General features: G+C 32.4%; 1 protein-coding gene across 1 annotated transcript in view; it reads right to left on the bottom strand.

Annotated features, from left to right (window-relative positions):
* LOC120350348 overlaps positions 1 to 13,142 on the bottom strand; it is an 80,728-nt gene that overhangs the window by 31,973 nt on the left and 35,613 nt on the right. The window contains exons 7-10 of the mRNA XM_039423240.1: positions 12,730 to 12,793; positions 11,959 to 12,111; positions 9,984 to 10,134; positions 9,058 to 9,229 (exon numbers count right to left, since the gene is read on the bottom strand). Of these exons, the coding sequence (XP_039279174.1) occupies positions 9,058 to 9,229; positions 9,984 to 10,134; positions 11,959 to 12,111; positions 12,730 to 12,793 (540 nt within the window). The remainder of the gene's footprint in view (positions 1 to 9,057; positions 9,230 to 9,983; positions 10,135 to 11,958; positions 12,112 to 12,729; positions 12,794 to 13,142) is intronic.

Raw genomic sequence — 13,142 nt, 5'->3', positions numbered from 1 at the left:
TGTGAGAAAGAATGTTTAGCTGTATTATTTGGCTTGATGAAACTTCAAAATTATTTTGGTAATCAAAAAATAGTTGTCCGTACAGATCATAAAGCCTTGACCTTTTTAAAAAAATGTAAAATAGGACATGGTCGTTTGGGAAGATGGATTCTTGCATTACAGAATTTTAATATTGAGTGGGAATTTGTAGCAGGAAAGGATAACATTGTGCCAGATATCATTTCTAGAACTGATTATGAAGGTAATTTAGAAAATCGAAATTCAAATGAATTCAAGGTATTGAATATCATTAAGAGTGATAACAAGTTAATCGAAATAGTAAAGAAGATCAAAGAAATTCAAAAAGATGATGTTTGGTTAAAAAATATAAGAGAAAAGTTAGAGACAGGTAATTTGAATATCAACAAATTTTTTAAAGTAAATGATGATCTTTTGTTCACTAGAAAATCTGGAAAGAATAGTTTTTGGAAAGTTTGTGTGCCTTCAGCACTGTATGAAGAATTGATAATTGAATTTCATGAAAGATTAGGTCATGTAGGTATATCAAAAACATGCAAATTTATTGAAGAAACATTTTACATAAAAGATTGTTACAGACTTGTTACCAAAACTATAAGATACTGTAAGTATTGTCAACTTGTAAGGACATCAAATGAAAAGAAATTATTAGAAATGCATACCATAATTTCTGAGAAAAAATATCACAAAGTGTTCATTGATGTTTATGGAGAATTACCAGGTGCCAAGTACAAATGGATGTGCATTATTCATGATGGCTTTACTAAGTTTACAAAGTTGTATCCTATAGTTAAGGCTAACGCTCATAATTTAGTAAAAGTTGTTGAAAAATATGTAAATGGATTTGGTAAATTTGAATATATAATCAGTGATAATGGTACTTGTTTTCAAAGCAGATTGTGGAAAGAATCTATGGAAAGATTAGGTATAAAATATTACTACATTTCAGTTTATCATCCACAGGCAAATCTTAGTGAAAGACCATTGAAAGAGGTCAATCGCATATTGAGAACTTACGTTCCTGTAAATAAGCATAATATTTGGTACAAGTATATTGATAAGGTTGAATTTGTCATCAACAACAATTTTCATGAATCAACTGGTCACATACCCATGGAGCTTATGATGAATCATAAATTGGCACATCTTGTTTTTAAGTATATCAAATATCCTGTAGAAAATAAGTTTGAACTTGAAGAAGAAGGTATCAGAAACAAACGAATACTGTATAGAATAAAGAATAGAGGTGTCATCAGAAGATTCAAACAGAATATGCATAATAAACCCAAGTATAAATTCAAGGTTGATGATCTAGTTGTAATTCGAAATTACATTTTGTCGAGCAAGCTGAAGAAGTTTTCTGCCAAACTGTGTCCTAAATATCGTGGACCTTACATAGTAAGAGATGATCTCAATAAAGGGTGTTTCAAATTTGAAGAGATAAGTACAGGTAAAATTGTGAGAGTCAATCAATATATGATGAAGAAATACCATCAGAAAGCACACAATGATTAGGAATCCTGTGTCATGCCGGGATTCAGAATAGCAATGACCGTAAATACTACGTATGGTAAGAGTCCATAATTGTATCTTTTTTCTTTCCTGTAGCCTATTTTTCTTGGCCCTTAATCGTTTCAATTTTCGATTCTTTCCTGTCTTTGTGTAATGTTCAGTAAAATTCTTCTATGATGCATATCTTAACCAATCTTGTCCATAGTCATTTAAATTTGTATTCTTCTGAAATAATTTTGGAAGTTAAAATAGTAGCTTATTTTCCTAATCTTTAAATTGTTGATAAAACTTAACATTTCTAAAATCTATCCATTGTAGTGTAAATAATTGTTTGCTTGCGGTATATTTTTTCATCATGTATTACATATTTTAATCATGTCTATTTTTTTTCAGGTATCATATTAGGTAATTAGGTTTTTCAGAGCAAATTATGTCTCATTTTCTCATTTTCAGTATATTTTTATTAAATATACTTTTTTATGAAAGTTCAGTACTGACATGTAGGATAGGCTCTAATTAATCTTTCTCTTCCTTGTATTATTTAGGAAATTTATTTACCCAATTTTCTTTTTCTCTTGTTTGTATTTTTTAGGGAACTTATTCACCCATTATCCATCTTGATCATCTTTGTATTGTAATCTTGAAATGTTTATATTTATTATACAGTCTTTAAATTATGAATTATTTAAACAATAAATGGTTCAATTTAGAACATGCTGAAATCTATTCTTATGTATAAATTCTTTTGTTATAATAAATAAACTTTAAAATTTGAAAGTATTAATGAATTGTGTAGCCATATATATGAGATGTATTAATGAAAGTTAACTTGAATAATAATGTTTTCATTGAATAAAAACGTTTTGTTATATTATTAATTGAAATGAGTTAAAGGTTAAAATTTCTCCAAAGTTTTTGTAATTGATGTCTTTTTCTAAATTTTTAAAAAAATGTTTGTTCTATAAATTTTGATATGATTGATTATCGTTTGAAATGGATGCTGGAGTGTATGTAGAATTTTTAGTGGGGTTTGTTGATTAGAATTTTGCTGGTATGTGATTGTTTTTTGAGATGGAAACCCATTATTGCCTAAAGAAGGAATAACAGAGGTTATGACTTAGAGAGGCAGTAATGAGATAATATTTTTTGTGTTGATTACTTATGTTGATTGCCATAGATGCAGATGTTTACTTATGAATATTGATTGCCTTTGAAGCAAAATATTATTGCTGTTTTGAATGATTTCTTGTTTAATGATTGATAGTAAAGTTTTGTCATGAAATGTAGTTTGTGTTTAGAACATTGAAAAGTCGAAATAAACTATAGTATCCAACAAACGATGATTAATAATATTGAATAATTTGCTTTTTATAAAATATTTGAACAATGAATAAATGGAAATGAAATAGTTTTTTTTTTCTATTGAAATTTGTAATTGATATCTCCATGTTTCACAATTTATGTACTGCTGACTGTATAATAAGATGTTAACAAATTTCAATTTTATATTGATTATATACTTAAAAATAATTTTCATGTGTATTAGATTGCATTGATAGCCTAATCAAAATTTTCTTTTTAGTTTATAAGCATTTTAAGATAACAGGTACAGCACAGACATTAACATTGAAATAATTATCACGTGAATCTCGAAATCAGCAACAAGTGAACGCCATGAAGAGTGTTAAGAACATTTGGGTGATTTTCGAACTAGTGTGACTCATCAATTGAATAACAACACCAATAACTACGCCACTATCTACGCTGATGTCTACACCAATAACTACGCCAATATCTGCTCTGATGTCAATATCTACACCAATATCTACGCTGATGCCTACACTAATAACTACGCCAATATCTACACCAATATCTACGCTGATGCCTACACTAATAACTACACTAATATCTACACCAATATCTACGCTGATGCCTACACTAATAACTACACTAATATCTACACCAATAACTACGCCGATGCCTGCGCCGATGCCAATGCCTGCGCCAATGCTGATGCCAATGCTAATATCAACGCCGATGCCAATGCCGACACCAAAGCATACGCCAATGACAACGCCAACGCTTATTGCTGACCTTGTATCTCAAACTTCAACACTATCACATTACCTGGAGGTAATTGCCATCCATGTTCACGTTTGCAACTTTGAATTCAGAATAACAGTCACAGTATCATGAAAGAATTGATTCAAAAAATCCTCTCCTAAATTATTCCTGTATGCAGAACTCTAAACCTTGAAAGCTGAAAATATCAAAAAAACCAAACCTTACCTAAATTAATCCTCACCCAAATTAATCCTGTATGCAGCGTCTATCTCTTTTTAAAAAAAAAACGAATTACATTGTCATTTCAAGCCTGAAATGTACATTGTATAATTACAAATATGATACAAAATTTACGTGACTCTGTATCGAGTTTGGTATGCAGCCGTCTACTAAAAGCATGAGGCAATGCTAATTGAGATGTCACCTGTATCGAGTTTGGTATGCAGCCGTCTACTACAAGCATGAGGCAATGCTAACTGAGATGTCACCTGTATGGAGTTTGATATGCATCAGTCGACTACAAGTATCAGCCCAACACTACGAGTATTCGGATCAGCCCAACACTAACGTCATCACACTGGAGTCACACTTAACTGAAAATCATACTGAGTGCCTTAACGGACTGTTTTCCAAAATTTGCATCAATAAAATCAACCGCGTCAATAGTGAAAGAAATGAACATTTTTTGATTTATTGAAATTTTATGTGAAAATTAAATGTAACAATTCATCAATTCATTTAAAAAAAAATAATAATAAATTTTTTATTCAACATACTAAATTTTTTTTTTTGCAATAAAAATTTAATTTTTCTATCTATTAAATTTATGTGCAATTTCAAAAAACTATTCTTTACATATTAAACTTTCTGTTGAGATATTTTCCTTTAAATTATTAAGCTAAATCAAAAGTAATTTTGATACTTTGAAATATTGTTTGGAAACATATAACAAATGCTATTGATGAATTTTTATAATAATTTTCAATTATAGTTGACATGTAATGTTTTTATAAAAAAAATTGTTACTGTTCTCGAATTTACAATTCAAAATTTTCCATTAGGGTCAATGTAATTTTTTCTTTAAATTTTCAAACAGTAAAATTTTTTATGTCAAGAGGGGGGTATTTGTAATATTACATTTTTTCTCAATTGGAATCAAATCTTCAATTCGAGATCTATAAAACTTTATAGTAAATATCAGAGTCATCGATTACGGACAACTTTTTGACTGAGAATTTATCGTAAATGATTGTGTTGCATTGTTCCATGGTGTCACCGAGGCTGAGTTGACAGAATTAATAGATAAATGGATTATTTAAATAGAGATGATATATAAAAATTTAAAATAATAGTTTCAAAATAAAGTTTTATTGAGAACAAATATAAAATGTGAATTCTAAACTTGTAATTTATAATTTTTTTTGGTGACATGTCCGTAACATCGACACTGAAGAAGCTTTGCTCTGTTCCTGGTAGCTAGGTTTTTTCCTGTCCCCTCTCTCTGAAACTTATGGCTGGCTATGTGTGTTGTAATTAGTGCTCTCTGAATATTTTTCTGTTTAAGTGAATTTATTAATGTTTTAAATTGAGTTTTAAACAGTTTATAGTGTTCTATTTTGTCTATATATTGTTTATTGTGTATACAAGCCAATAGCCACTGTTTTTCAACTATATAAACTGGATAAGTATTTAGCTTGTAGTGACTTTAGATGCTTAGGCTTGTAAGATATTGTTCTTTGTGTATTTGTGTAGTATATTGCCAAAATTCATCTGAAGATTATAAGTTCATTTGCTCTGAAAATTGGATTTCTCATTCATAGGCGATAGATCCATTCATAGTTTACCAAGAATCTATTACGTTGGAGCCGATAACTATCCTTAGGTTAATAGGTGTGAAATGCTATCCAACCGATTTAGGAAAAATTGGTAGCACGGCATAACCTACAGCATGTATTCATTGTAGGCGATTTTTTTTTTTAAATGGACAATGAATAAGTGGAATCATTAAATATCACCACAATCCCCACCACATGCCAAATATAACTTACACAAGAAAATTAGTTCCTGAATGTTAAAATATATGTTTAAAAAGAATAGGATATGAAAGTATTTTTGTGGGTTTAGATTCTTTCAAGGATTTACCATAGGGTAACACATCCTAGGGTGATGAAGGTTCGATAACACATATATTGAAGGATTAAATATTATCATCAGTGGATAGGAATGAATGGATGAATAAATAAAATTAAATAAGTATAATAGTAAACAATAATTAATCAGCCGAATTACTGTAATTGCAAAATCCCTACATTGTCTTATATAAAAGATGAATTCCTGATTATTTTGCCAGTATATCAAATTAGTTTGTATTTGAATTTGAAATTATCCAAATGACCACTGTTATCCCTCTCAGGCCACTCAGATAGGATTATGAAGTTCGTTTGGAATCTTATGACGGATTTGTACCACGTGATCAAGCTAGCCAATCAAAAGCGTGACAGTCAATGGCCATACTGTGTTTGCATAGTTGAGTAGCAACTAACTGTAGAACATCCATGATAAACATATATGCATGATACACAGTCGTCATACATTGTTGTGTCATTACAGCGAAACGCTTCCAGCAACATTTTTGAGGTACGATTTTATTCTTTTCATTTTTTCTTTGCTGTTCTATTTGAGGTTAAATTATTTTCTACCATTATAATTTGTAATTTTCCAGTTCTTTTCTTTATTTTTATTGGATGTTTATTCTATGTAAGAAGCCTCTCGCTGATGAACATGTTTATGTGCATGATAAACATGCATGTTCAACCGTTACTTGCCAGCCTTAGGCTGATTTTAGCTTCTACGAGGGTTTTTTTAACGTCTAATCACAAAATAATTATTGCTAGCATTATACAGAGTGAGTCATATGTATGGGAGCCCTTCAATAAGTTGGAGACTGTTATAGATATAATACTGTAACTTTCAGGATAAGTTATTGGTCAAATACTCTATCTTTTGACGTACAACTGAATTTCAACCCCTCACAAAGGGGTGACTTAGGGGTTGTAACTCGAATATTTTAAAAGTAAACACCCAATGGCCCATATAGAGCAAATGCTCTTGAGCAAGAGCATGGAGCATAAGGTTTTGCTCATGAGCAAAAGGTAGAAGCAAAAGCATTTGCTCATTTTTATATGAATAAGCTTTACCTTATACTCTTACCTTATGCTCCTGAACTCTGGAGCAAATGCTCACGTATTTTAAAGATTTTTCTTCAGCCGATTCGCTTTTGTAGTGCTAAATATGCAAGTAGGGGACACCGCTTGTGTTAGCGTCGTCTGCTCTGTTTTATATTTATGAATAGAGTTTTAGGTTAGTTGAGTTTAGAATTTTGAAATAATTGCCTAAAAAAATGTCATTTCTATAATAATCTTCAGCATATTCTTATAATTTCAATAGCCTTCTTATAATCGTCTACATTCTCATCTTCTTAAATGCCTATTTCCTATTTTGTAATGGCTATCTTTATATCAGGTAGCTAGCTATCTTTTGTAGGAATAATGGTGATGTATATCATGGTTGAATCTAAAAAGAGTTTTATAGTTCTACACTATTGGTTGGGATAGTATCTGGTATAGTTTCCTCTTCCTCATACGAATTAGTTGAGCCATTTTACTATGAGCAAAAGGTGATAAGCTGCTCTAGACTAGACTCACCTTTTTTGAAGCATTTGCTTCAAAGGTTGAGCAAATGCTCTAGTTTATTCATACAATTTTGAGTATAACCTTTTACTTTTGAGCAAATGCTCAAACTATTTTTTTGATGAGCATGAGCAAAAGGTTTTGCTCACGTTTATTCATAGAAAATGAAGCAAATGCTCCATATTTTAGAAGTATAAGCAAATGCTCAACTTTATTCATATGGCCCATTGTGTGGTACATCATTTTAATAACCTTTTTGGAACAAGAAAGATGACATCGATAAAAATGTTCTATGATATCTGTATCCAAAATGGCGGTTTATTGAAGTTTTAGTTTTTAGCTAAAACTTCATAGGAAGGTAGAAATGTAGAAATGAGAATGTTGTGAGTATGGGCCAAGAGAACAACCAACACTGCCTAACTCGGCTAGTGACATTTTTCCTGGCTCGAGATAGGGTATGGAGATCAGGGTGTAGCGAATGGTAGGAGATGGAAAGACGTGCTCGCCGGTTATCAGAACACCATCCGATTATTACACAAGGAGAGCTGCTCGGCCGAAGAAATAACCTGTACCTATTCAGTTGGTGATATTTCCCTCTGCTGTGGCTAGGGTATAGTGTATAGGGTATAGGAGAAAGTATAAAGAGTTTATGAGTGTAGGGGATCAGAAGGTTAGGGGAGAAGGATAGTTCACAGGATAGGGTAGGATAGGGTGGAGAATAAGCCTACCTGGCAGTCAACCAGGTCGCAGCCGCGAGGAATCGCGAATCCACCAACCACCCGCACTGGCCACTACCTCCGTAAACAAAGCAGTAGTGCATTCGTGTGACGTCAGCACAGGTAGGGCTCCTACACCAATAAAATTTCGTTGATTTCTGCTGATCTATATTAGCTAGTGTTTTTATTGGTGTAGGAGCCCTACCTGTGCTGACGTCACACGAATGCACTATGGCTTTGTTTACGGAGGTAGTGCACTGGATCCCTACTAGTATAGTCGGTTTGCGCAATCCAGACCCGAAAATCAGACGGTTATTAACTAGATCACAACTAACACGCTTTTTTACCAGCTCTCTTCCCTAAAATTGTGAAATGGGAAGAGAAAGTGCTGGGGGTGGAGATGCGTAGCAAAAGATACTCATACGATTCAGATTCAAACTCTGATTATCTAGCGTCAAGCTTTACTTTGTCTTGTCACTAAACGGTTTTAACGGGTTGTGATAAGCATTATTCCTTTTTTGCAATCGTGCAGCAAAAAATAGCCGAAGAATGAGTCAAGTTTACGGAGAAAACTTGATGAGTGAGTGAGGCTGTTGTACGAGAATGGTCTCGGAAATGTAAAGACGCCCACTGAAATTACTTCCGTTATGAACAATCAAAAAACCCGTCCTCCAAAGATGCTAGAACAACCTAACGGATTCTTCAGTGAATTAAATGTGATATTTTCCCAAATTGGATATTAATAGGACATAAGGCATGTTTTGAAGCACAGCACTTCCAAACTGATGAGGAGCTCCAGAGCAACTTAGCCCATTTCAACTCATATTTGACGGCAACATTTTATAAGCAGAGTTTCGGTTGGCTGGTCGGTCCACTGCTGGTATCATAAATCCTCACGGCAATTTTGTTGAAAAATTATCATACATGTGAAAATCTAAGAATAAGTTTACGTAACTTTCAGTGTTAAAATTATTCTTTTCGGTTATTGACTTCCATGTATGGTAAACGCAGGTTGAAAAAATGAGCTTATCGTAACTAGAACATTCTGTTAAGCTTACCAAATTTCAGTATTCGATTAGATTGATCCAAGAACTTTGTTTCCGTAATTTCTACATAGTTTGAACCTAGATATCTCCAAGGTATTCCCTTGATATCCACTCCATCAAAAGTTTCAATCTCATGAATTTTTAAATAAACTTTAAGTTTATTAACAACTCTAATAACAGTCACCTATTGAAAAAACATAAAATAAATGAAAATTGACATATTAAATCCCTAACAAATTTAAAACAATTATCGATCTTGATCTTAACAACTGAATGGAAGAGTACAAGGAATAGTTTAGGCAATGCTTATAGTTTACGCTTAAGAAAAATTATGATCCATTATCTAATTAATCATTTACACATTCAATTACTTTGAAGCTTTCTAATGGAAAAGTGCAATCGTCAGTAGCCTACTCATTTCCTTCTTCCTTGCAGTACTCCTCTTATTACTCACCTCCTTGATTACCGTACAATCAAAGTGATAGAAATGGTCCAACAGTCAAGAAAGAGGGTGACGAAAAATGATCATTTTACTATTATGTATGTGATAGGCCTTGACATTTTTTTAAATTCATTCTTCTATTTGATAAGAAAGAGGGCTCAATCAATTCATTTACAAAATTATTGAGACTATACTCAATACTTGAGTAGAATTAATCTGGGTTGTTCATGTAGATCATCATGATGGTGATAAAATCATATTGCAGCCCATTTGGAAATTTGAAAACTGTTTCCGGCGTTTCTTTGACTTTCAGCATCTATTTCAATGATTGTAACTGATAAACAGTAGGTACATACACTTTCATGATAATAAGAAATTAACGTTTTATAATTAAATTTTAAATTGATCAAACACATATACACAATAGGTTCTTTAAATATAAAAACGTTGGTACGGCACTAATATAATACATAAAAATAAAAATTATTGTACTTACTTCATCAGATGAACATTTCCAAGTCCTTTGGCTGAGATACTCAAAGAACTTCCAGTCATCTACGATAGATACTATACTGTGAAACACGCCATCCTCGATTAATTTCACTTTCAATTCAGTATTGTGCGATTCCTCCTCAATTATTCTACATCTATTTCCAGAAAAAAGCATCACAATAATTTAGTCAACTGTATTTTTACAACCAGAGGTACAAGGCCTAGGCTAGGCCTATGTTCAGGCACTCCAACAACATATTATTGGTATTAAAAAATGTCATTTCCATGAAGAGATTTTTATGTATATCAGGTGATTAATTTCCATGTTTTTTAGTTTAAACACTTGTAGTTACATGTTATATGATTGGAAATGTTAGATATGCATTTTTACTTTCCTTGTCCTATTACTTGTAAGGAAAGTATTGCTTTCCGAAAAAAATTAAGGTACCAAGGTTCCCTGAGTCCAAAAAAGGGGTTTTCCTACAGGTACCTTGGAAAGTGACCATTTCTGCACTGATTGCAGGTCGCAAAGAATCACTTTTCCGCTCTACTGCGCAAAGTATTACTTTGCATATTATCTTGCAGCCATCCCAATCAGCTGTTGACATTGTTGGTATTTTGAATGCGAATTTGTTCTATCTATATTTTTTGATTTTCAAATAAATAAAAATGAGAACTCATTAAATTATACATTTTGAATATTATAAATTATTCATTATATCAAATAATATTTTTTCATTCATAAATTGGTCGAAAAATTATTTAGAAATTAAGATTTACTCAAAATTATTCAAATTTTCAAATTAATTGGATTAATTCAATTTATAATTTGAATAAATTATCGATTATTAATTTTCAATTGGATAATCAAGTTTAAAATAAATTAGACTTGTTATTAATAACAAAATTATACAGACAAACATTTGATGGATATCAGCCACCATTTTACTCATAATCAACCATTTTTCAAATTCAATGGTAGCTGTAGGAAAAATTTAATGTGAAATACGTGCGACTGTGTGTGTGTGTGTGTGTGTGTGTGTGTGTGTGTGTGTGTGTGTGTGTGTGTGTGTGTGTGTGTGTGTGTGTGTGTGTGTGTGTGTGTGTGTGTGTGCGTCTGTGTACACGATATCTCATCTCCCAATTAACGGAATGACTTGAAATTTGGAACTTAAGGTCCTTACAATATAAGGATCCGACAGGAACAATTTCGATCAAATGCAATTCAAGATGGCGGCTAGAATGGAGAAAATGTTGTCCAAAACAGGGTTTTTCGCGATTTTCTCGGAAACGGCTCCAACGATTTTCATACCTAAAATAGTCATTGATAAGCTCTATCAGCTGTCCCATATCTGTAAAAATTTCAGGAGCACCGCCCCATCTATGCAAAGTTTGATTTTAGATTCCCAATTATCAGGCTTCAGATAGGCTACAATTTAAACAAAAAAATCCGAGTGGAAGAGATTGAGTATGAAAATATCTACAATTAATGTTCAGTAACATTTTCACCTAAAATTGAAAATATAAAAAGCTCGAAATTCGAGAAAATGTGATTTTCCAATTGCAATATGTTGGCAACTGTTGATTCTATTAAATGATTCACTATGAAGAGATAGCAGACCTCGTAAGTCTCCAGCATTATTGTCCTGTCAACAGGTGGCTCAGATCTTTGTTTATAAGTAGACTTGAGATGCGCGTGAACACTAGCGTCAGGTGATCAATTTTCATAACGGCAAGGAAAGTTGTGTGAGTGCGCCACACCAGATTTTTTTCGTATGATGCCCACATTATAAGCGTTTTGCTTGAGCGTACGGAATTAAATGAGATGATCAAACGACCATGTCTTGGGCGGGATACGAGCCCAGCGATAGCAGAGATGGCTGTGATGCCCTTTAGAGTCTCCGGCTATCCTGGCCGGCAAATTATGAACTAATGACACACAGTATTATTATTTTTGTATGGGCTAAAGTCATACTTACATTAACTCGGATTTTTCTGATTTTAGAGAATACATGGCTTGCGATCCAACTCTCAAATCATATCCTTCAGGATTAATTAATGTTCTATAAACTTTTAAAATTTCATATTGTGGAGCGATTTCTCCCAATAGCTTGTATTCCATGTCTATGAATCTGCAATGAAAAGATAAGTAAAACAATATAAATGGCAGTAATATGATTCTTCAGTATTCTGCACACAATAATAAGAGATCGGTGCTCCTCAAAAGACGTGATAAGTGGCATAATCTGCATGAAAAGCTATATATGACAGAGTAGATAATACCATATTTCAACAAGGCTGACTTGATAAATCTTATCTTTTTTAAATTTCATAACTTCCAGAAAAATAGTATTTTAATCAAATTGTGAATCTTTAACAAAAATAACTTCCTGACGGGACTCGAACCGCTTCTTTCAGAAAACAACAGCATTAATGATAGCCAAATAATATTGGTTTAATGGAATCCCAGATAATATGCTATAAAATCATGTGCTCAAGACTTCTGAAACTGAGTGCATTTGATTGATATTGGAGGAATCATCAAGCTGCTAGCTTGGAGTTTTAAAACTTGATTAACTCAAGTTATTGTAATATTGTAATACATAGCTACTGATGAGCGTTTCAACAAGACATCCCGATTAGCTGGATCTCACCAACAGCTGATTCTCAACCAATTGGAGGACATTGTGGGAGGGGTGTTTGCTGGTTGAAGCGTTCGTCAGTGGCCGACTTTGAAGGTTTGATCTTACGTTTTACTGCCAGTTTTACAATAAGAATGAGAAGCTTCTTTCTTCATCAGTTGAAAATGAACTTCTGTAAGAAAAACAAGACATCAATATTATAATACTGTATAACAATATATAATTGTTAAATACTAATTCAAATTCACAACAATTATATAATAATTCATATAATTAGACGATTGAGATGGAGGGTTCATGGCTACGCTTTCTAAGCCATTGAAAGTTTTCAATAGGTTCAGAAGACAGTAAAATGTGTAGTCTATTTCAAACTGATACTTTAAATAGGAAAAATTGTTCAACATCCATTATTTATCCTTTTTTACTTGAAAATTATCGAATCAAAAATGACCGCTGCATGTGGATAGGTTTTGTAATCGAAATTGTCAACCTATTGTAATCACGTCAGAATTATATTAGAT

This window comes from Nilaparvata lugens, chromosome 1 (assembly GCF_014356525.2).
Source record: "Nilaparvata lugens isolate BPH chromosome 1, ASM1435652v1, whole genome shotgun sequence".
Classification (NCBI taxonomy): Eukaryota; Metazoa; Arthropoda; class Insecta; order Hemiptera; family Delphacidae; genus Nilaparvata; species Nilaparvata lugens.
This window is presented reverse-complemented; position numbering and strand designations above follow the sequence as displayed.